Source organism: Pezoporus occidentalis, unplaced genomic scaffold (genome assembly GCF_034315485.1).
Source record: "Pezoporus occidentalis ecotype Australia unplaced genomic scaffold, CSIRO_AGI_Poc_V1 ctg297, whole genome shotgun sequence".
Taxonomy (NCBI): Eukaryota; Metazoa; Chordata; class Aves; order Psittaciformes; family Psittacidae; genus Pezoporus; species Pezoporus occidentalis.
In genome coordinates this window covers 183296-205454 of record NW_026914907.1, presented here as the reverse complement: position 1 = coordinate 205454, position 22159 = coordinate 183296, and the positions used below count along the sequence as shown (strand labels likewise).

Here is a 22159-nt window from a genome sequence, read left to right as displayed (position 1 = left end):
CTACAGCTAGCTACAAGTCATCAGCCTCATTAATTATGGTTTAATCTATTTGGATGACACAGTATTAGAAAGGCTCTCCAGTACAACACAGAGAACAATGACTGCTCATATATGAATCCAGAGATGCTCAGGACACAGGGGAAAAAAGGTCATCCTGAGCCCATTTTAAGTGGTAACTCCAATTTAAAGAGGTAATTTGCTTTAAGAATCATTTCTTTATATGGAAAGACTTACTGCTAAGATTGCACACATTAAAGTGTACAAAACCCAAGCCAAATGGAAATTTCTCTTGTAATTCAAAACTAACAGAAAAACAAACAAGTGATTTCATAAATAATCATACCCAAGCTCTGCACGACAGAAGCACACTGTGCAAAATGAATCTCCCAGGAGAGGAAAGGTTAATAAACTGTATGGAACTCATTTGGAAACTCAGTTTCTGAACAACAGAAAGGCGCAATAGCAACTCTCCATTTTATATAAGGTGAAGGCAAAACATCAGCAACTGCTGAGTGGGCAAACTCCTTCTCCTGTTGACAATAAACTTCACCAATAATGTGTCTGCTACAATGAAACAGCGTGAAAGCACAAATGCTAAAAGTAAAAAAGGGTCTGTAGAAGACAGAAAATAGTACTATTTTCAAATTGCTTTTCAAGACACGCTTAGGACAAACCAATGTCTGCTGAGTGATGCCTGACTAATGGTCACACCACTTCAAACAGTATTCTTTCAAAGAGATTTCACACAAGTTACGATAGTACAGCAACTTCTAGCCCCTTCCATATTCCCGAAGTACACTGCCAAGACTGAACCCTGCAATCCCATAATTCTTTCTTGAAGAGAATACTCTTAGGGAGGAGTATTTACATGGTAAAGAGAGAAAAAACAGCATATAAAACAAAGAATGGAAAAGGTCAAACTGTAGCTCTAAAGTAAGAAATGTCTCCTAGACTCTGGATGACCAACTCAACAGTCAAGCTGATGAACAACCTGGTTTTAAGAGTTTCAGGAATAAGTTCTTACTTACCCAGCTTGAATGAGCTCGTTGAGTTTTACTGCATTCTTGTCATCCATACCTTGAGACAACACAGTGAATTAGGATTTGAAGTGATAAAGTCACGGCCTTTTTAGTGCTCAGATCAGTTTTCAAGCTATTACATTTTATGCTCACATAGGATTAATGTGCATAAATACGCTATAACACACACATGCTGAAAAGTTTCTATTTTCATAATGTGCAAGCTTTACATGATCCTTGCCACAAAAACTGCATTTTACTCATGGATTAAATAACCCTAGCTTGGGTGCTGGACATTAATACAGCATATTACATAATACAGTCATCTTGGGTTGCTGGGCATTAATCTGACACCACAATATTAAAAAGCTTCCTCATCTTCCTGCTCAATCACTGTTGCTAAGGCAGCTCAGTGTACTGAAAGAGCATCGAGTCCTCAGTGTTGAATGTGATAAAATGAACAAAAAGAATAAAAAAAACGTGTAATTCTTTTACAGTTTTACTTTTTTAAATGGACATAATGGGAACTTGATTTATAGTTCCTATTACAGTCAGGCCAAATCTGCTTACCGAACAATTAACCTCCCTCTAGCAATGCTGAAAGTATTCACGATACACTTGTATGTCTCGGCAGCTCTTATGTAGGTTATCTCAATATCTGGGAAGATGGAATTAGGTGAATATCACAAGAGGAAGGGGGAAGAGAAGAGGCGGGAGAGGGGAACAAACCACTTTCAGCAACTGCATCTCTGCTCTGGAGACAGGCTGAGAGAGCTGGGCTTGTTCAGCCTAAAGAGAAGGCTCCTTAAGCGGAGACCTTACAGGAGCTTCCAGTGCCTAAAGGGGCTACAAGAAACCTAGAGAGGGGCTTTGGACAAGGGTCTGGAGAGACAGGACAACAGGGAATGGATTTAACCTGACAGAGGGGAGATTGAGATGAGCTCTTAGGTAGAAGCTCTTCCCTGTGAGGGTGGTGAAGCCCTGGCACAGGGTGCCCAGAGAAGCTGTGGCTGCCCCATCCCTGCTTTAGTTCAAGGCCAGGCTGGATGGGGCTTGGAGCAACCTGGTCTAGTGGAAGGTGTCCCTGCCCATGGCAGGGGGTTGGAACTGGATGAGCTTTAAGGTCCCTTCCAACCCAAAACATTCTATGATTCTATGATAAAAGATGCCTTCCATTCTTTCCTTTTCTCCTACTATTTTCTAATATTTCATCTGCTTTCTGTAAATCATTTGCTTCTGTAAACCCTTTTCCAGTGATTTCTAACATTTGATTTGCTTTTTTATCTGCCACCAAGTTCTGGGATCATTTACACATTTAATTGCTTTGTTTTCAAGACTAAAACAGAGAACCTGAGCTGCACACATTTTTATCTGTCATCTGCAGGTATTACATGCAGTGTATCCCACAGATAGCAAAAGCTAATGGAATCTTTTAAAGAAAAAAAGAGACTGATTCAACAGACTAAGAAGGTCTTTAAAAATACAAATACATTTAATGAAAAGATACAACAAATCACAGCAATAGAATGCACTGACCACAAACTCTGAGTAACTCAAGATAGACACTGTCAGCTTCAAGGGTAGTCACTTCTGATTCTACCATATAATAACAATTTTAAGTCATTCATACTCACATCCCCCAATCTTTTTCCTCAGTTCCCCATAGCAGATTAAGCCATAAAGCTCCAAGGAGGATTTTTTCAGCCCTTGAGAAAACACTGGAAAGCAGAAAAAGTGGAAGTGAGATGCAGACTGCAGGTACCCCTACACAGTTACTACACTGCAGATACCCATTTCAACACTGAAAATGAGATTATTTGTATTTTCAATGAGACAAACATCTCATGGAAGATCAGACTGAGTTCTGTTTCAAGAAACACCATAATGAGACAAGTTCACCGATTTCCTTTTGGTGACTTAAATATCTGGGAAATACAACATTTTTTAGATTACAGGAAAGAAAAAGCTGCTTCTCTAGGATTTAAACAAATATGCAACAATTCAATATGGAAGATAAAGCTAATTCATAATAAAGCTAACTCTGGCATTACTTAACTGTTTATGATTTTTAAAGGAGATGCCCAGATGCTCCCAGAAAAATGCATACAGAATTCTTTCTTCTATGAAAATTAAGAAGCAGGTGTGAATTTTCCAGAAAACAAAAAATATTTCTGTGCACAAGTTCACTTTAGAGATTTAATGCAAGTTCTAGATTCTAAGATTTTATATGAAGAATTGCACACATTTCATTCAGCCTTCCAAGGTTTCTTCCTCCTTTCTCACCAACACAGATGACATGGACATTATTATTGCTAATAGATCTAAATATCTATGACAGCGTGGAAAGACAGTCTCATCGTTTACAAAACAGGTTAGAATAGTCATTCTTATCTGTTCATCGAGAACTCAGTTCTCTGACTTGCAGACTCATTTAACCTCAAAACCCAGGTACACATATTACTACTAATACTAAGGCTAACCAAGTTCTTGTACTAATTCTTAAATTCCTTCAGCCAATGACATCTCAGACCTTACAGGTATAGATATAGAACTTCACATTATCCAGAAAACAGACTAAGTTTCCTCATGACATTCTTTTTTTTTTAAAGTTCTTTCATACTGTGTTTGCTGTAACATTTGTTTTTAAACAAAATGCTAATGGCTTCTTTCATTTTAAAATACTGCCTTGCTTTAAAAAAGAACTCCAAAATTCATGTTCTGACAGGTGTTTTACGTGTGTAAGTACTCCTTTACATCGCAGTCCATCTATATCTCAGGAACAGACAAAACCGTTTCATTAAAGAGACTATATCATACACTATCTTTCCACTCCTTCAGATTTTTTCAAGCCATCTCCATCTCTCATTAATGAGTTTAACTGGAGAGGCTCTGGCAACAAATCACAGATGAATTTACTACCCCAACTTTGGCTGATGTTAGAGCGTTGTATCAGGATCAGAAAATTCAACCACCATGAAACTGCCATTATTTATGCAACTTGGAACAGAGCATCAGAAATATTGGAAAGCCCTGGAGACCTTTACTTGGTCAACAAGCTAACAAGAAAACTGACATTCTCCATACCTTAAAAATGAAAAGAACTGGATCTCAGTAAAATCTGTTCACTCTGAAATAAATTTCTTTAACCCATTATTCAGATGAGGCTACCCACAAACTGACTTGACTTCTCACTGCCCATTACTGAATAGGACAAATTTGATAAAAATCCATTATCAGCGATCATACATTAGTATCATTTTTACAAAACACCATTAGCAGTACTTGTGACTTCCAGATTTTGTTTTTCTGGGGAAGAATAGAAGAGGGGAATATGGCAGTGGGAATCCTAAATTACTGAACCAATCATACAGTTTAAGGCTTATTTAAAGTGTGAGCAAATATTTCACCATTTACACTTGTATCAGACATTTTTATTTTTTTTAACTTCTACTGTCCCTCAAGAAGTGCAAAGTAGGGCTGAAGTCAATTTGCACAATGAAGTCATGCCTGACTAGCATTTAGGCAGCTGTCCTCAAAGGTGGGTTCCTGAGGGGAAAAAAACCCTGTATTCCCTTGAACCTGGCTTGTCTCCAGTATTAATGGTAGGATCAGTGTTTATTGTGCTGTGGTGTATTCATATAAAAGCAGCGATACAAATACCAGTTTTTGCAAAGCATTTTCCAAAGCCCATGAAGTATGGCCACACTGATGAAAACAACATGAACACAGCACGTTCACAGACATTCTGTACAGTAATCATTTTCTGATCTCCAGCATTCCTACTCTCCATGATAGCACTATAAAGCAGGACTCTAACCCTCACGAGGCTGTGAGCTCTATGCTAAACCCATGTCATTCCATACTCACCATTATCAAAGTCAATGTACTTGGAGATCTTGTGCCAGGTGCGGTAGTAGAAGTGGCGGACCTGTTCCTTATTCTTCACCATGCTTGCTGGTTTGCCCTTCTTCTTGTACTTCAGAGCAATGTTGTTCTGGATAGCCTCAAAGTCCTTCCCATGCTAAATAATAAATAAAACAAATACAGTTACTCAAAACCAAACTTGTGTCTTGTCATAAGATAACACAAACAATGACTCTGGGGGTTCTTCTTGGGAAATTAGATTTTCAAGGTCATCGACAAAATCTCAGGTAACAAAACTCAACAGCAACAGAATGACAGTGATATACTTTATTTTATATAAAGTGCATTTCAGATGCCAAATTAATAATTTTCCAATTTCTTGCACTGTTTCAAAATAAAAACTGTACGTTGTTAGCAAACTTTAAAAACAAACAAAACAACCCAAACAACTTTACTCAGAAATGTGCTGAGCAGCAGGACTGAAAATCTCAACTCTCTCCCTCAGACTTCTTTACTTTCCTCTGCATTTTCCCTCCTACCTCCATTTCTAACTAGGATGAATGAAAAGCCTGTAATATATAACAGCTCAACTTTTATCTACAGTAAATTTCATGTTCCAATCATTAGAAATGTAAAATTTGAGTTTCAAATAATGCAGTAAAAAATTCTAACAGAAAACACAATTTTACACTGTAGGTCAGTCCAAAGTTTATTCTCAGGGTAAAACCAAGACACTTAAGTGTCCCTTTAAAATTAATTAACTCCTGTAAAATCACTGGAGTTCAAAAGAGGAAAATTTTATTTTATATATAGTATCACAGACCTCCTGCTATCACAAAATTTCTTCGTATTCAAAAGAGGTTGGAATTGATTCAAATACAGAGTGTGAGAACCTCTTTTAAAAGGCAGCAACACAAAATAATTGGGAATGGGGGACCAAATTTTGGGATGGAGTCCCAAATCCACCTTAGGGAAAAAAGTTGTAAGTTTTGAGTGATGAAGTGATTTAAAGATTACATGATTACCAGGAACATCACTGCAAGTTAGAGGAGGTAAAGAAATAAAACAGTGGTTTAAAAGTGTTCACTTTTTCCACACAACACGTTATGTGTGAATCATGCCCACCACTAAAAAATGTAGTTGTAAGAAGATCCACACATGCAGAAAAAACCCTCACCAGCATTGCATTTGTTTTCCCGTTTAGTATGTATTTTCATAACAGAAGTGCTCTTACAGTAATCCTAAACCAGGAATACATCGTACATGTCATACGAAATAAAAGATGATTTAACTTTTCCTTGTCTCTCAGACTTACTACTGTGAACTGGTTCAAACCCTTCTGTGACCAAAGTCCAAGTACAGTGCTGACTGTTCTTATTAGAACAGGACTTACTTTCCTGTTTGAGAATACTACAGAATAAATGTGTTGCTTTTGAAAGTTGGGATGGGGACACTATGCTATGTTTTTATTCTTCATTTGAAACAGAGCTGATCTGAAAAATAACTGAAATTATTATAAACATTTATGAATAAAACAAGAATATTTCACAAAAAGAGCTTTTATTGTCAGCTGGTTTATAGCCAGTTGTACAAAAACGTGTGATTTCATCATGAAAATCTCAAATGCATCAACCTCCTCTAGGAATACTCAGATACTACACGAAGCCATCTAAGTGTGTTATTGTACCTCATACAGTCCCTCGAAGAAAGTATTTTTGTCCTCTGTGCTCCACGATTCCCACTGCCTCCTGACCTTCTTTCCTTCCTCCTTCTCTCCAGCTGAGGAGCCCAGGTTCCTTGCTGCTGACTTGGAATTCCCAGCAGGATTGCTGGGAGGAATTCCTGATGTACCACCAGATGCAGTCGCTCCATTATCTACTGCTGCAAAAAAAGCATGACCAGAATGACTATTAAACCAAGAGGATGGCTCATGGGTAGAGGCAAGTGAGGAATTCGGAATTTTGAGGAACTCAGAATTTCCTCCTTCTTCATCACTCCCTTCTGTACCAGGTTTTATTTCAAGATATTTCACCTGAAACACAATTTTTGTATAACAAGATTTGTGTTAAAGAAATAAAATCTCAAAGAGTGAAAAACAAGGGGAAGGCTTCAATGGCAGATATAAGACAGATAAGCAGGAATACACCAAAGCAACCTCTAAAAGACAACATATACTTCGATGCTTATACACTGATGTGCTCAAAGTTGCCCTTTTGCAGCTGAGGAGAACTTCTGAGTGATGCTGAACATGCATGTGACAATAAAGCAAACTAATGACCAGGAGAAAACAGATGGAAGTCCACACCCTTGTCTTTGGTCTTGATCCTACTGCCTCCAAAGTAACTGTGGTAACTAAAGGACTGAAACATGTCCACTGAAGTTCATCACATCACAATGGATCAGCAATCTCAAGAGCCTGATCCTCAGTGTGAAGAGCACCACCTCAGACACTGAGCTCATCTAGGATGGCTAAAGGTATTCCAGAGAAAGGGATACCTTGAGCTGTCCCCAACTCCTTCTCCTTCCCTTGAGCTTCTCCAAACTCTCAACCCCTTTTTCCACAAATCGTTCTGGCAGTTTTGAAAAAAAGGCACAGAAGAGTCATCTTGATTATACCTTTGTCGGTTATCAGCACGCCAAGGAACAGAGATCACAAAAAAAACAAATCCCAAAGATCAGAAATCCTGGAATGAGAATAAAGTCTGACAGAACCAAGAGAATCTGCTGTTCATGTAAGTAGGGCAGATGGAAGAAAATGAGATGGAGAAACTGCAGGAAGGCGAGAACTACATCTACTGCTGGAAGATGCCATTCTCTCACCTTGATTCAGAAGAATAATCCTTTTTATTTTTTTTGTTTAATTACCTGTGAAACTATTAGTCTTTGAAAGACATTTTGATCAGTAAAAATATTAGCAACTAACCTTAAACCTGTGATCTATTGACAACAGAAATGAAACCAAACATTGTGCTTGGCTGACACTGTAAAAGATTATCAGAATGTTAATTCCAGTTACAGACCTTTATAAAAGAGAAAACATAAACTCAGGCCAGTCAATTATTTGCTTATAAATCCAGCTTGCACAATACAGTGGTCCCAACTAGTTTTCCATTTTTACACACTGTCACAGTTCCATCATATTTAGGCTTAAAATGTTATTTTTCAAAATCGTTCAAGTTCTGTAAAGCAGCTTGTTTACCTAACAAAGTCAGTAGTTTTATATCTATACATACATATAGATCTCATTCAAGTCTCAGAATATCCAAGTTTGATAATCCTAGTATTATTCAAACAAAGAATATCAGAAGAATCAACTGTTACAGGCTTACTATGCTTTAGAGATTTAAAAGGCTTGTATGTAAATCTGAACTGTAACTATTCAGTTGCAATTTGAAAGTAACTCCATTGGGTGACAAAACCATATTTCTCCTAATCCTAAAAATCTGCTTGTTCAAGTGATGAAGAACATTTGAAACCAAACCTGGAATGCAGTAAGATGTGTGTGAAGAAATTTTTTTCCTGCACACAATAAATATTTACTCGACAACAAATAAGATATTGCAACAATTTTAAGGTTAATGTTTCTTTATTTCTATGAAATGACTATTTGATCCTTTTGAAGAAAATGACTGTCACCTAGGGATGCATGGGAGGCAAAACATGAGAAAGAACTGGACATCTTGGAGAAATCCAACTTCTCAAACACCTTCTCTATTTCCTAAAGTTTTCATCAGCCACTGATACAGTGCCAGAATTAAAATGCTTAACTTTCAATTACTGTGAAGGTAAAAAAAAGAATCCTTAAAATAAAAAGGAAACCATCACAAACCCTGAGCACTTCAACAAATGGCTGAGGAGAAACCCAACAACTTTAAAGACATAGAATTGCTTCTTTGTTTGGCAAGTGTGGGACTGGAATACCACAGCGTTCATGATACAGAAATACAAATATTAATATTTAAAGTCTTTGGTTGAGAAAGGGGAATTGAAACACACAAGTGCTTGACTTCAATCTACATTCTCCTGGCGCAGCAAGCTCCCAATGAAAAAGATGTCCTATCCAGGTAATTGTTTAGAGTACTGTAGATGAAGATCTAAAAATTCCAATATACTGTCACCTCAACAGAGATCTTATATGCCATTAAATTCTTCCAGGAATTAAGTACTTTGCTCTATCAGTCCTTCACATAAACTTTCTTACTATGGAGCATGGCACTGCTTCTCACTGGGTTACCACAATCCACCCTAGAGTTCACTGGATCTCAGTAAGGTAGCAGATTGAAGTATACCCTAAAACATAGTATTATAAACCAATTGAGGGTAATAGGTTGAAGAAAAAGTAGTCATACATCATTGAATCACATCCCATAAATTCATTCTTTCAATCTTACTGTATGGGATTCTTGTAACACACAGAACAGCTAACAAGTCTTCATACTCTCACAAATGATAGATGAGGATGATCATTAGTTCCCAACAATAGACTATTTAAAACTTTAAGAGTGCATTAAAACAACAGGGTCTGCAGAGGGCAGCCAGACCCTTACTGCTGCAGAGCTCCATGGGAGAGGAAGGGGCCTTGCTCTAACCATCTACATAGGTGCTTGGTCTAAGGAAAATCGTTTCTATAAGCAGAATGCTGCAGATGTGACAAGGACAAGACCGCCATTCCACTCAGCCACTGGACTGTACATCCAGACAATTACAGCTATAACTATATATCAACTATACGAACTATAACCCCCCAAAAAGTCATGGCTTAGAACACCAGTGTTTCAGAGGAAGTTATTCATTCCTTTCATCCAATTTTATCTACCCGCCTGTATGCCCCATTATTAGAACTTCATCTATCTGTGAACACCATGACATCATCTCAAGCTCTGTTTTCTGTAGAAAAAGCTGTTGTCTTTGTATTTCTAAACAAAACACAAACACTTGCAAAAATTTATATAATGTGATTTAAAGACTGCTATTAAAAGAAAACTGATATGAAGATAACACTGCATGGAATCAAATAATCATGTCACTGACAGCATCAGTGTCTAATCATGGCTATAGCCACAAGTTCTTCCTTCCAGGCTCTACCTCATCTTAGGGTTTGCTTTTCAGCTTTCCACTGGCAGCTCTTACATGGCAGCCGGTTCCTATCCATGACAGATTCTACATCCACAGTAGCTGGAATCCCCAGAGTAAATCCTAGAATAGAATCATAGAATAGTTGAGGTTGGAAAGGACCTTAAGACCATCTAATTCCAACCACCCTGCCATGGGCAAGGGCACCTCACACTAGACCATGTCACACAAGGCTCTGTCCAACCTGGCCTTGAAAACTGCCAGGGATGGAGCATTTACCACTTCTTTTGGCAACCCGTTCCAGTGCCTCACCACCCTCACAGGGAAGAACTTCTTCCTTATATCTAACCTGAACTTCCCCTGTGTCCTGGGTTCAGCAGCAGTCATTTTTCTCCTTCTTAGTGGCTGGTGCAGTGCTGTGGTTTTGACTTCCAGCCTGGGAACAACGCTGGTAACACCGGTGTTTTTAGTTGTTGCTAAGCAATGTTTACTCCGACCAGGACTTTCCTGAGTATCATGCTCTTCCAGGGAGGAGGGGGAGTCAGAAGGAAGCAGAGACAGGACACCTGACCCAAACTAGCCAAAGAGGTATTCCATACCACAGCATGTCATACCCAGTATATAAACCAGGGGCAGTTACCCGGAAGGGCTACATCACTGCTTGGGTCAGGCTGGGTATCCATCAGCAGGTGGTGAGCGGTTGTATTCTCTTCCCTTGTTACTTCCCTTAGTATTATTATTGGTGGCAGCAGCAGTGGTTTGTGTTATACCTTAGTTACTGGACTGTTCTTATCTCAACCCATGTGAGTTACATTCTTTCGATTCTCCTCCCCATCCATCCAGGAACGGCGGGAGGGAGAGCGCGAGCGAGTGGCTGTGTGGTTCTCAGTTGTCCGCTGGGCTCAAACCACGACACTTCTTTGTAGTGCCCAATGTGGGGCACAAAGGGTTGAGATAACAACAGACCTGACTGGAGTGCATCTAACCGTATTTGTGGTAAGCATTCATTGTTTCACTATTAAGTAACTCGTCACAATGCTGATTTATTGCCTTTCAAAGTTGTTGCTCTTGATCTCAGAGTTTCAGCATGTTGTACCTCACTTATAGCCGGTATTTGCTGTTTTAGTGTTTATCAGCTGGGGGGCCTGAGCTAGGGTTATTGTTTCACTGTACTTCATGGCAATGACTTGTAATACAATCGACTCATTGATCATGAATCGGGGGTGGTAGGTGTTCCCAGTGTGGTCATCACTTCTGTACTTTGGGAGGTATATAATAGGACTGTTTAGCAATTACACATCTTTTCTTCCCTCCTCGGGTGGTCAACCTATGAAGGAGGCATTCCCTCCCCAGGCTATTTAAAGTGGGAGCAGATTCTGGAAGATTTAAAGATCCTGAATATCCTTTCAATGCCCTTGAAAGCACCCTGCTCCTCTTACTGGGAACGAGCTTGTTGCTGCACATGCTCGCTATGTTTTGCCTATGGCGTGACCACCCTGAGAACACTCAATCTTGTCCAATCGTGGAAGCTAAGCAGGGTCCGGCTCAAGTCTTGTCTAGGATTAGATAACAATATAGGAGGACCACCAAGATATTTTCCCAAGGATGGACAGCCATGAGTGGCAGGGTATGTGGGACAGTATGGGCAAATATCTAGTCCAGTGAGTCCCTCCAGTGCTTTGGAAGTGTCAGAGATTGAAGGCAGGTGCATGGAGCTCCTGACGACAAGGTGCAGAAACTGCTGAAGGAGAGGGTGAATTGAGTCAGTTTGACAAGGTGAAAGCCATCCAGCTGGCCTTGGACATTGCTGAACAAGAAAAGTGGCCGGTACTTTATCTCTATACTGACTCATGGATGGTGGCAAATGCCCTGTGGAAGTGGTTGCAGCAATGGAAGCAGAGCAACTGGCAACACAGAGGTAAACCCATGAGGGCTGCTGCACTGTGGAAAGATATCACTGCCCAGGTGCAAAACTGGTGGTGAAGGTACGCCATGTAGATGCTCATGTACCCAAGAGCTGGGCCACTGAGGAACACCAGAACAACCAACAAGTGGATAAAGCTGCTAAGATTGAAATGGCTCAGATTCACTTAGATTGGCAACATAAGGGTGAATTATTTTTGGCCCGGTGGGCCCGTGACATTTCAGGCCATCAGGGCAGAGATACAACATATAGATGGGCTTGTGATCGAGGGGTGGACTTAACAATGGACACTATTGCCCAGGTTATTCATGACTGTGAAACATGTGCTGCAATTAAGCAAGCCAAACAGTTAAAACCTCTTTGGCATGGAGGACGATATGGGGAGGGCTTCAGATTGAGATTATCACTCTCCCACCAACCCGCCAAGGCAAGCGCCATGTGCATACCATGGTGGAAGCAACCACCAGGTGGCTGGAAACATATGCTGTGCCCCACACCACTGCCCAAACACTATCCTGGGCCTTGAGAAACAAATTTTGTGGCGACACGGCATCCCAGAGAGAACTGAGTCAGACAACGGGACTCATTTCTGGAATAACCTTATAGATATTTGGGCCAAAGAGCATGGCATTGAGTGGGTATATCACATCCCCTACCATGCACCAGCCTCTGGGAAAATCGAACGGTACAATGGGCTGTTAAAAACTACACTGAGAGCAATGCATGGGGGAACTTTCAAGCACTGGAATACATACTTACCAAAGGCCACCAGAGGATCTGCCAACAGGGCTGGCCCAGCCCAGTCAGAAATTTTATATATTGTAGAGGGGTACAAAGTTCCTGTGGTGCACATAAAGAATTTGCTGGGGAAGACAGTCTGGGTTATTCCTGCTTCAGGTAAAGGCAAACCCACTTGTGGGATTGCTTTTGCTCAGGGACCCAGATATACTTGGTGGGTAATGCGGGAAGATGGCAAGTCCGATGTGTACCTCAAGGAGATCTGATTTTAGGGGAAAACAGCCAATGAACTCAATTATATGGTGTTGCCTGCTACGTAGCACTTTTACAGCCCACCAACTAGATGTCTTCAGGTCACCAGTGACTGGCCCTGACTTCCCTCCAGCCATCATCCCAACAAAGACCACTTTGATGGAACCAGTAAAGCTCAGCAGTTACCAGATGAGTTCCGCGGTGTCATCAGCAGGCAACAATCCAACACCACACACTGTCTCTCCTACTCTGAAAGACTGCTACAAGAGATGGAGCCCAACATCATGGACTAGATGAACTCAGCAGCTTTATAAGGATTGGTCCATGCACTAAAGGAATGTTATCTGTGTGTGTGTGGATATATGTGTATGTGTATATATATATATATATGTATATGAGACGAGGGATGGTATATTGAAAAATGTGGGATCTGAGCATGACCTGAATGGTATGGAATAAGGGGCAGATACTGTCCTGGGTTCAGCAGTAGCAGTCACTTTTCTTCTTCTTAGTAGCTGGTGCAGTGCTGTGGTTTTGACTTTCAGCCTGGGAACAGCACTGATAACACCGGTGTTTTCAGCTGCGGCTAAGTAATGCTTACTCTGACCAACGACTTTCCTGAGTATCATGCTCTGCCAGGGAGGAGGGGAAGCTGGGAGGAAGCAGAAACAGGACATCTGACCCAAACTAGCCAACTGGGTAATCCATACCACAGCATGTCATGCCCAGTATATAAACTGGCGGCAGTCACCCAGAAGGAGTAGATCTCTGCTTGGGTTGGGTATCCATCAGTAAGTGGTGAGTAGTTGTATTCTCTTCCTTTGTTAATTCCCTTATCATTATTATTATTGGTGGTACCAGTGGTGGTTTGTGTTACACCTTAGTTACTGGACTGTTCTTATCTCAACCTGCGGGAGTTATACTCTTTTGATTTTCCTCTCCGTCCTGCCGGGAGAGGGGGGACGAAGGGGGAAGAGTGAGCAAGTAGCTGTGTGGTTCTGGGTTACCAGCCGGGCTTAAACCACAACACCCTGTTTCAATTTGAACCCATTACCCCTTCTCTTATTGCTACAGTCCCTGCTGAAGAGTCCCTCTCCATTATCCTTGTAGGCCCTTTCAGATACCAGAAGGCTGGTCTGACGTCTCCACACAGCTTCTCTTCTCCAGGCTGAACAGTCCCAACTTTCTCAGCCTGTCTTCATGCTGGAGGCGCTCCAGCCCCCAGTCATCCTCACAGATCTCCTCTGGACTTGCTCCAACAATTCCATGTCCTTCTTACATTGAGGACACCAGAACCGTACACAGTACTTTAAGTGGAGTCTCACAAGAGCAGAGTAGTGGGGCAGGATCACCTCCTTCGACCTGCTGGTCATGTTCCTTTTTATGCAGCCCAGGATACGGTTGGCTTTCTGGGCTGCAAGTCCACACTGCCGGCTCATGCTTAGCTTCTCATCGTCTAACACCCCCAAGTCCTCCACAGGGCTGCTGAATCACTTCTCCTTCCAAAATGTAGCCGTGCTTGGGACTGCCCTGACCCATTTGTAGGACCCTCCACTTTTCATTGTTGAACTTCATGGGTTGGCATGTATCTCAATATGCAGGCTGGTTTCTCCCATTGGTGTTCTACAGGCTTAGCTTGCAAAATCTCAGCTTCTTCAGGAGTCACCAGTCAACTGCAGGTGGAACATCCATGAGGGAATGCTTTATAAACAAGACAGTACTTTCCCATGCTCTTGCATGCCCCAGCACAAATGCTGAGTGTCAGAACACTGAACTCATTCCCCAAATCGTAGGATGCGAATGCCAACGTGTAATGTGCCAGGAAGTTTCTTTCAGAACATTCTTTCTTCTGTCTTATACAGGAGCCAATGGCAAGGCTAAACTATACAAGATCCCCTTCAAAAGTGGTTTCACCAAGATTCCCATTTAGAAGGCCCTAACAGAAAGCACCTTCAACAACCTTTTTATTTCTACAAATCTGCATTACTGCTCAGCAGTCTCATGAAATGTACATCAAAGCATCTGTTGCCAACAGAGCTGGGTAAGCTTCCATCATCTGTACTTTCCAGAAAGCTTCACAAGCATTTACTCAACTGTAATGAAAAAGCAATCAAAGATAAACGTCTAAACTTTCTTTCTGACTGCCTGGTAAACAAGCCCCATTTCTAGCCACGTATCTTTCTAATGGCAGATACTATATCATCTGCTTCAGTGAAGACATGAATTAGGTGATCCCACAGAAACTGTGTGCATTAGGAATTTAAGAGAAGCCACTTGCTCTGTGTAAGCACAACCCAACAAAGCTGCAGGCTGGATACAATTTACTTTTGTCGCCAAGAAATGTAGCTGAGAATAGCATGAGAGAATAACAGATGAGAGAAGGAGACACACAGATACATCCCCTGCAAGTCCACACTTCACTCTGAGTACCAATATCGTAACTGGAAAAAAAGTTTCTACCTCATGGGCCACCTCAGTAAATAGTTCACCTAAGAAGGGTAAGTCCAGGACAGCTTATACCATATGGCATGGTTATACCAGATAGTGCTCTTGTTATGAATCAACATCCTGTCATGTTTTAAACGCAACAGGTAACTGTCATACAAGGATACAGACACCCCAGCTTTTTCCTTCTCTTATTTAGAAGACTTGCACAACCAAGATGTTGTTGAGTATGTTTAAACAAACACACCACCAGTTCTTAACTGGAGTCTACAACAAAACTCAACCCAAGACTTGCTTTTCTACAGGCAGTATATATTTAATATATGATATACCAAACACAGCACTACCTGAGCTAACCATGCAGAGCTGTAAAAAATAAACATGGTTTATTATAAATTTGGTTATTCCTGCATCTCCAGTAAATCATTATTCTCTCATGCTTCCATTAAAAAACACCCATAAAGCCTCATACGAGGTTCCACCTAAACCAACCCTGTGGGCAGCCACCTTTTGAAGCTCAGTAGCTACTGCACAGGGCACACGGAAGAATTCTCCTCTTGTGGTCTGGGATGAGATACTGCGGAATTTTGGTCCTGAGCCACTTTCAAAGGGAGGGAAGGAAAACTGGGGTACATGGGAAGACAAAGAATGAAAGAAAAACGTGCCAGGATGGGATGGAAGGACAAGTACCTACTGTAAATGAGACAGACAGAATGAAGGAGAATATTAGAACAGGGGACCATGCCAGTAGTTTTTGGACATTCTTGCCCTAGAGAAATAATGCTGGAGGAATGGCATTTCAAATGAAGGTTGCAAAATGTTCTGCAGCATACAAATCTGGCAAGACACAGAAAAATTGTATTGTAAGTATATCTATTAGGTACCATGGTATATGCATTCTTTCCACAGGGGAGGACAGTACCCGATTTAATTCACATGGTACACGACATGCAACTTCAGTGCACTGAAACAAACTGGACTGGTGTCTGGCAAGTTTTCTGCAATGCCAGAAGAGAGAATGTTTTAATTCAATTAATTCTTTCAGCTGAATAACTCTTTTTTTCAAGAAAGAGCTGCTTATTACTGCAAAACAGATCCAAATACTTGTTTAGGCCGTTCTGCACGTTTTATGAATAAATCCAGAGCAACGACATGAAAGACATCTTCAAGCTTCAGCTCACCACCATTAGATTTTGTTACTATTTCCTCCTGACTTCACCCTGCATTAAGAAAATGGATAAAAACGTGGAAATGGGAACACTCTAGTTCAAACTAAATCTATGGCATATGATGGTAATGTATCCCATATTTGCTTTTACCAAGGTGGGCAAAACATACACATGCATAGTCCAACCACCTGATTAATGGAAAAAGCCCCAGAACACACCTCAAACCCTGGGCTCCACAGCTCTGGGGTGTATTTGTATTTGAGAAGTTCTCAAAAATCCCTCTTCTTCATCTTTAGACTGGTTTGCTTCCTCTCCCTCAATGAACCTCCCTGCTTTTGAACTCTCATAATAAGCTGTCTTCACTCACTATTCCTTCAAGTTACTCTGATTTCATGCAAGTCACTTTAAGACTTACTTCCAGGCATTCATACTTGAAAAGGTGTGCATTAGTTGGGGTGGAAGCTACAAACTTGAAAATACAATAAAAAGATGACCAACATTTTAAAATAAGGTAATAACCATTCTAAAAATAATGCACAGATTTACACATTTGTGCAGGAAATTTGATAAAACTTTCAGCAATTCAAAACTAAATGGCTGTTTGAAGTAAAATAGTTTTCAAAGCTTATTTTACAATGCTACTTTCTATGGCATTCTTGCCTTTAACTTGAAAGTGCAACTCAGTAGACAAATAGCAAGAGAAAATCCAAACACTCGATTAAAAAATTATGTCAGCGTAATCTGAAAATTAGCAGTACATTTGTACATTCTACTAGGCAGAACTAGAGAACTGCTATCAACAGTCTTCCCTGAACCATACTAAAATTGCCTCTGAGCAGGCAAACTCTTCCTGCCCTTTACAGTGAGGTTTACTTCATCAATACTTTACTACAATGAAGCACCCTGAAAGGACAAATGCCAAAAGAAAAAAGGGATCCGTAACAGACAGAAAATAACAGCATTTTTAAATAGCTTTTAAAGACATGTCTACAACAAGCCAATGTCTACTGAGTAACTACAGTTCGAAAGAAATTAAGTTTTTTTTAATTACACTCCTTAGGAATAGCCTTTGACAGAGTTTTCATTTTAGAATACACAGACTCTAAAGCCAGGACCACTTAAATAAAATTTTAGGGGTTAATAAAATTTTAAGGGTTACAATAGCAATACTGACAGACTATGGTAAAACCAAGTCTCTGGTATCACTGGACCAAGGAGAAGTGTGGTCTAGCCACTCTGACTGGCCAATGTCAAAAATGACCTTTGCAGCCATCACCTTGACTGTGACATGCAAAATGGAAAAGCTGCCAGTTTTCAGAGCTGATCGAAAGCATAGGCATTTGAACTTTTTACTATTTTGGTACTTACAAGGGGAGGAGAAAGTTGATGGAAGGACTTAAGTCCAATATTTATGAGAAATCTTCGCCCTTCTGTTAGCTCCCTATGGAAGCTAACTCTGTGAGGCATTTTATTCAGCCCTATCAATTCTGATCACAAGACATTTCATTAGGGGGAATTCAGACAAGCCTGGAAAACCTCTCAGTATGCATCCCTGAATATAAAGAACTCAGATTAGAATGGATTCCACTCTGTGGCCCTGTTCTCCAAGATCTGACAGAATCTCAACAGTATCAGAGAAGTCAACCTTAGTGCATTCACACCAAAACTAGCCAGGCAGAGCTGTAGCTGGTCTTACAACTCAAAAAGTGAAATCACAACCATAGTTCTATCACTGGCTGTCACTTCTGGGGATTTAAGAAGCTTCTCCAAACCTGACACCACAGTCAAGTACAGTGATTACAAACATGATCTGTGACCAGTTACTGAAATAACATTTTCTGTTCTGTATATAATTTTAATAGGATTATTTTGGAATCTGAATTGCAAAATAAACAAAGTTTGCCTTACAATTGTGTCAATACACCTAGTTAATTGTTCGAAAACTGGACCTGCTCTAAAACTAAGATGCTCTAAAAACTGACACTGAATGTTTATGTACAAATATACAGACATGAATATACACATGCACAAAGATAATGTGTTTTCTTCACACACGTGTACACTTCCAGAGCAATGGAATAATTTCAAATGCATATATTCAACTTGTCAATCACAGACAACATGTACCCCAAAGAAAGACCTCCTCGAATTTAATTCTACTTGCAACCCTTGAAATAATGATCTGTAGTTAAGTGCTCCTGGGCATGCCATCTGCTTATTTGGTTTAATGCAACCAGGAGAAAAACTAAGTACACCTTTCAGTTCTGCCCTCTAACATTACACACAGGAGTTCCTTACTTAAAACAAAAAGTTTAAGAGATTAAAGAGGACTTACTAAAATACTAAAAAAAAAAAAAAAAAATACTTTAGTCAATTACATACACTAACCATCAAGGAACCAAGTTCAATAATTTTGTGTTGATATGGCAATAACTAAAATACCACAACTGGGACTGCTTTAAAACCATCACAATCCACTAGGTTGACCTCATGTGCAGGCCACTGCAATGGACCAAGGAGCAAGAAAATTTCCAAGGCACATGGAGATTCCATTTTAGCAGACAAGAGTAAATGTTATTTCAAATGTTGAAGAAATCTCAAGGAGTTGTTTTCCTTAAAACTTATCAGACAATAACACCCAAGTATGTTTGCAGGAGGTATCCAAAAAATCAGTCTCAGGCATAGCTCAATACAGTGCCAGATGTCATCCAGTAACTGCTGAGCACACACAATAGCACCAAGACATTCAAACATCCTTCTGGTTTTGAGCTAGAAACAAGAGTTGAAAAACCCACAAATTCTTATCTGCAATGCTAAAGTGACAAAGCATGCGTGTATGTATGTACATGACATTCAGATGTGTGCAAAATAACCTTAATAAAATTTCAAATTCCATGGAAATGCCCAAACTGTTCTAAAACAGTAATGCAGAACTCACAAAACCTTATAAACAAACATGTCAATATGTGTATTTCCTAGCTGCTTCCAATATAATTCTTTAGTAAAACCGTCATAAAAAGAAATAATTGGAGAAAATCAACAACGTCTTGGGGGTTGGGCTTTTTCCCCTTTTTTAACTAGTACCCAATATTTTGTTGTTATCCTAGAACAGAATTCGGAGCGCAGCCACCTGATGACACAGCTAGCTACAGTCTAATTTCCTAACCAAAATACAGCAATTTCCTAAAACTCAAGAGGTGAAATGCAGGAATTAATGGTCTGCTTCAATAATATAGATTTTTTTTTTTTCCTGCTTCACAAACACATTCAACCCCCCTGCTGTTTCTGGAAGTGCAAAGAGGATAGTGGGCAGCAGAAAAGCTGAAGCCTTGGGACACAAAGAAGACTTCAGCTAGTGCGAGAAACAAGCCCCAAAACACCTTCCACCAAACCAGACAAAAGATGGAGGAGAATGACAACCCCCCAAGCCCATAGGTGACCGCCCCTCAACCCCTTCCCTGTGTGCTTTAAGGGTGCCAATACACTGTACCTTTGCTTTTTGCAGCAGCACTGCTGCCAACTGAGGAGGATGCCTGGGAATCCTTCTTCAGCCTCTTGCTCTGAGGTCTGACGCTGGACCTAAGAAAATGATGCTGGTCCTGACTGTGAGCGGGCTGAAGGGAGGTCGGGGCCTGTGACAAGCTGGGGCTCGGTGCGGGGCTGCTGTGAGTGCTGTTGTTAATAATCTTATCTTCTTTCTTTGTGCTGCTGCTGCCTGGAGCTGCCTCTCCTCCTCCTGCCCCTTCTTCTTCCAGGGACTCCTCATCTCCTCCTACTCTCTTGCCCAGCTTTTTCACCCCTTCCTCCCTGCCGCTCTCTCCCAGTTTCACTGTCATCCTGTTGGGGAGGAGAGAGAGAACAGAGGGGGACACAGAGTGAGGACAGGGAGCAACCCAGAGAAGGGGAGAAATCCCTGGTCTGCGAGGGGAGAAGTTTAGCTGCAGAAATTCCTCTCAACATGGCCGCCGTTGTTTGTTACTAAATCCCCTTTCGTTTGCTGTCCCGACCCAACAACCTGTGCCGAGGGCGGGAGGGGGAATGCCCCGCCGGAACCCCCCCCAAACCGCCCCAAAAGACAGCCGGGCTCCCCCGGCAGCCCTCAGCCACCCTCCCGAAGGGCTTCTGGGCGCCTTTGGCGGAAAAATCGCCCGGCCAAACTCGGGCGTGGGGAAGCGCTCGACAGCCGCCAAGAGGAAAGGCGAAAGCAGCCGCCGAGACCGGCAGAGCGGAGCGGGACAACGTGGCCGAGCCGGCGCCTAGCCCCCCATCCTACCCCTTCCGCGGCTCCTCGGGCTCCGGGGGGTTCTTCTTCCTCCTCACCATGGAGCCGAGCCGATCCGGCCCGCCGCGGGGGGGGGGGGTCATGTTCCGAGGCGCTGCGGCTTCTCCTCCTCCGTGCGTGTGTGGCTGTCTCTGGGGCTGGGACTGGAGGAGGCTAGCTAAAAGCTCCAGCCGCCCCCCCCCCCCCAGCACCTCTCCGCCTCTCCCCGAGGGGCTGCCCCGCGCCCTGCCACCTCCTCGGCCGACAGCACCGCGCCGCGGCCCGGGCGCCTGTCCCCGCGTCCTCGAGGCGGCATCCCCGGAGGCTCGGGCTCGAGGGCTCGTCATGTTATTGACGCGAACCCCATTTATTTTCTTTAATTTCAGGGGCGACAAACTCCGCAGGCATCTGCTGCGGCTTCTTCTCCCTCACCTCGATGGAGCCAAGCAGAAAAGTTGTTTTAAACCATCATGTGCTGGAGGACCACTGCTGGACCAGCAGAGAGGCATCACCTGAATCACATCCACCATCGGAACTTGACCACTCACCCTGTGCTTCACTTCATACATCCCCTCAGTTCCACAGTTTGGGGTTTTTTGAATGCTTGGAACAAAACACCAGACACACACACTAAATTATATTAGGTGCTAAAACCCAACAACTGGTTGTTGGGCTTTTTACACTTAAAAGAGTGAAAATATTACACCGTATCTGCAAGAAGTCAATGTCCAAGAAGGAAACCACTCACAGCAAATCAGCAAGGAGCAGCTGCCTTGTCACCAGAGCAAGAGCCACAGCCCATCTTTAACAGAGGGGGAAAAAGGTAAAAACGAACAAAAGAAGGAAATGCTGAGTATCACAAAGGCTGGGATTGCTATGGATGAGCCTGACACAAAAACAGCATTGTTTTGAATAAGCAAGATGCATCAGCTTTGCACGGTGTGAAAATTGGTGAAATCTCGGTTTATGGGTTGTATTTCTACCATTAAAATATTGCTTTTCCCTCTAATGATTTTCAACTAAATCGATTCAGAACTGGAATGGGCAATGCTCCATTATTTGCAAACACTCAGTAGACCGATTTGAACTATGGCTCTAAACTTGTATTAACACTCACTTAACTATCGAGATGACAAGTCCCTAATTACAGACACAAACTTGTTCTCCACACCACAAAAAACCTTGCAGTGATTTCAGTTACACTGAGGACAAAAATCTTCCCACTTTGACAGTCTATGCTCAAAACCTTCACTTAAATAAGGCTTAAATCTTCTTGATTTTAAGTTTAGCTTTGGTCCCCTAGACCTCTACTCGGCCGCCGTACCCTACGGCGCTCAGCTCCCCTCAGGCAGGACGCTTTCCCCGCAGGCCCCGGGGCCGCCGCTCCCGGTTGATTAATGGCCTAGACAGGAGA

The 22159-nt window shown here is 41.7% G+C and overlaps 1 protein-coding gene and 1 long non-coding RNA gene across 6 annotated transcripts in view; one reads left to right on the top strand and one right to left on the bottom strand.

Moving 5' to 3' along the window:
• The window catches only part of CRAMP1 (cramped chromatin regulator homolog 1), a 50698-nt gene that overhangs the window by 28149 nt on the left and 390 nt on the right, over nt 1–22159 (bottom strand). The window contains exons 1-6 of one of the 5 annotated variants that reach the window (XM_062626684.1): nt 20758–20919; nt 19975–20321; nt 6571–6761; nt 4887–5040; nt 2654–2737; nt 1029–1077 (exon numbers count right to left, since the gene is read on the bottom strand). In XM_062626684.1, coding sequence (XP_062482668.1) covers nt 1029–1077; nt 2654–2737; nt 4887–5040; nt 6571–6761; nt 19975–20321; nt 20758–20849 — 917 coding nt within the window. In that variant the 5' untranslated portion in view covers nt 20850–20919. Of the gene's footprint in view, nt 1–1028; nt 1078–2653; nt 2738–4886; nt 5041–6570; nt 6765–19974; nt 20322–20757; nt 20920–22159 lie in introns of those variants that run through there. The other 4 variants (XM_062626683.1, XM_062626685.1, XM_062626688.1 and 1 more) reach the window with 4 other exon arrangements.
• LOC134167745 (uncharacterized) lies at nt 19795–21376 on the top strand. The gene is made up of 2 exons (XR_009966273.1): nt 19795–19919; nt 21132–21376. It is a non-coding gene; the product is annotated as an uncharacterized LOC134167745 (long non-coding RNA).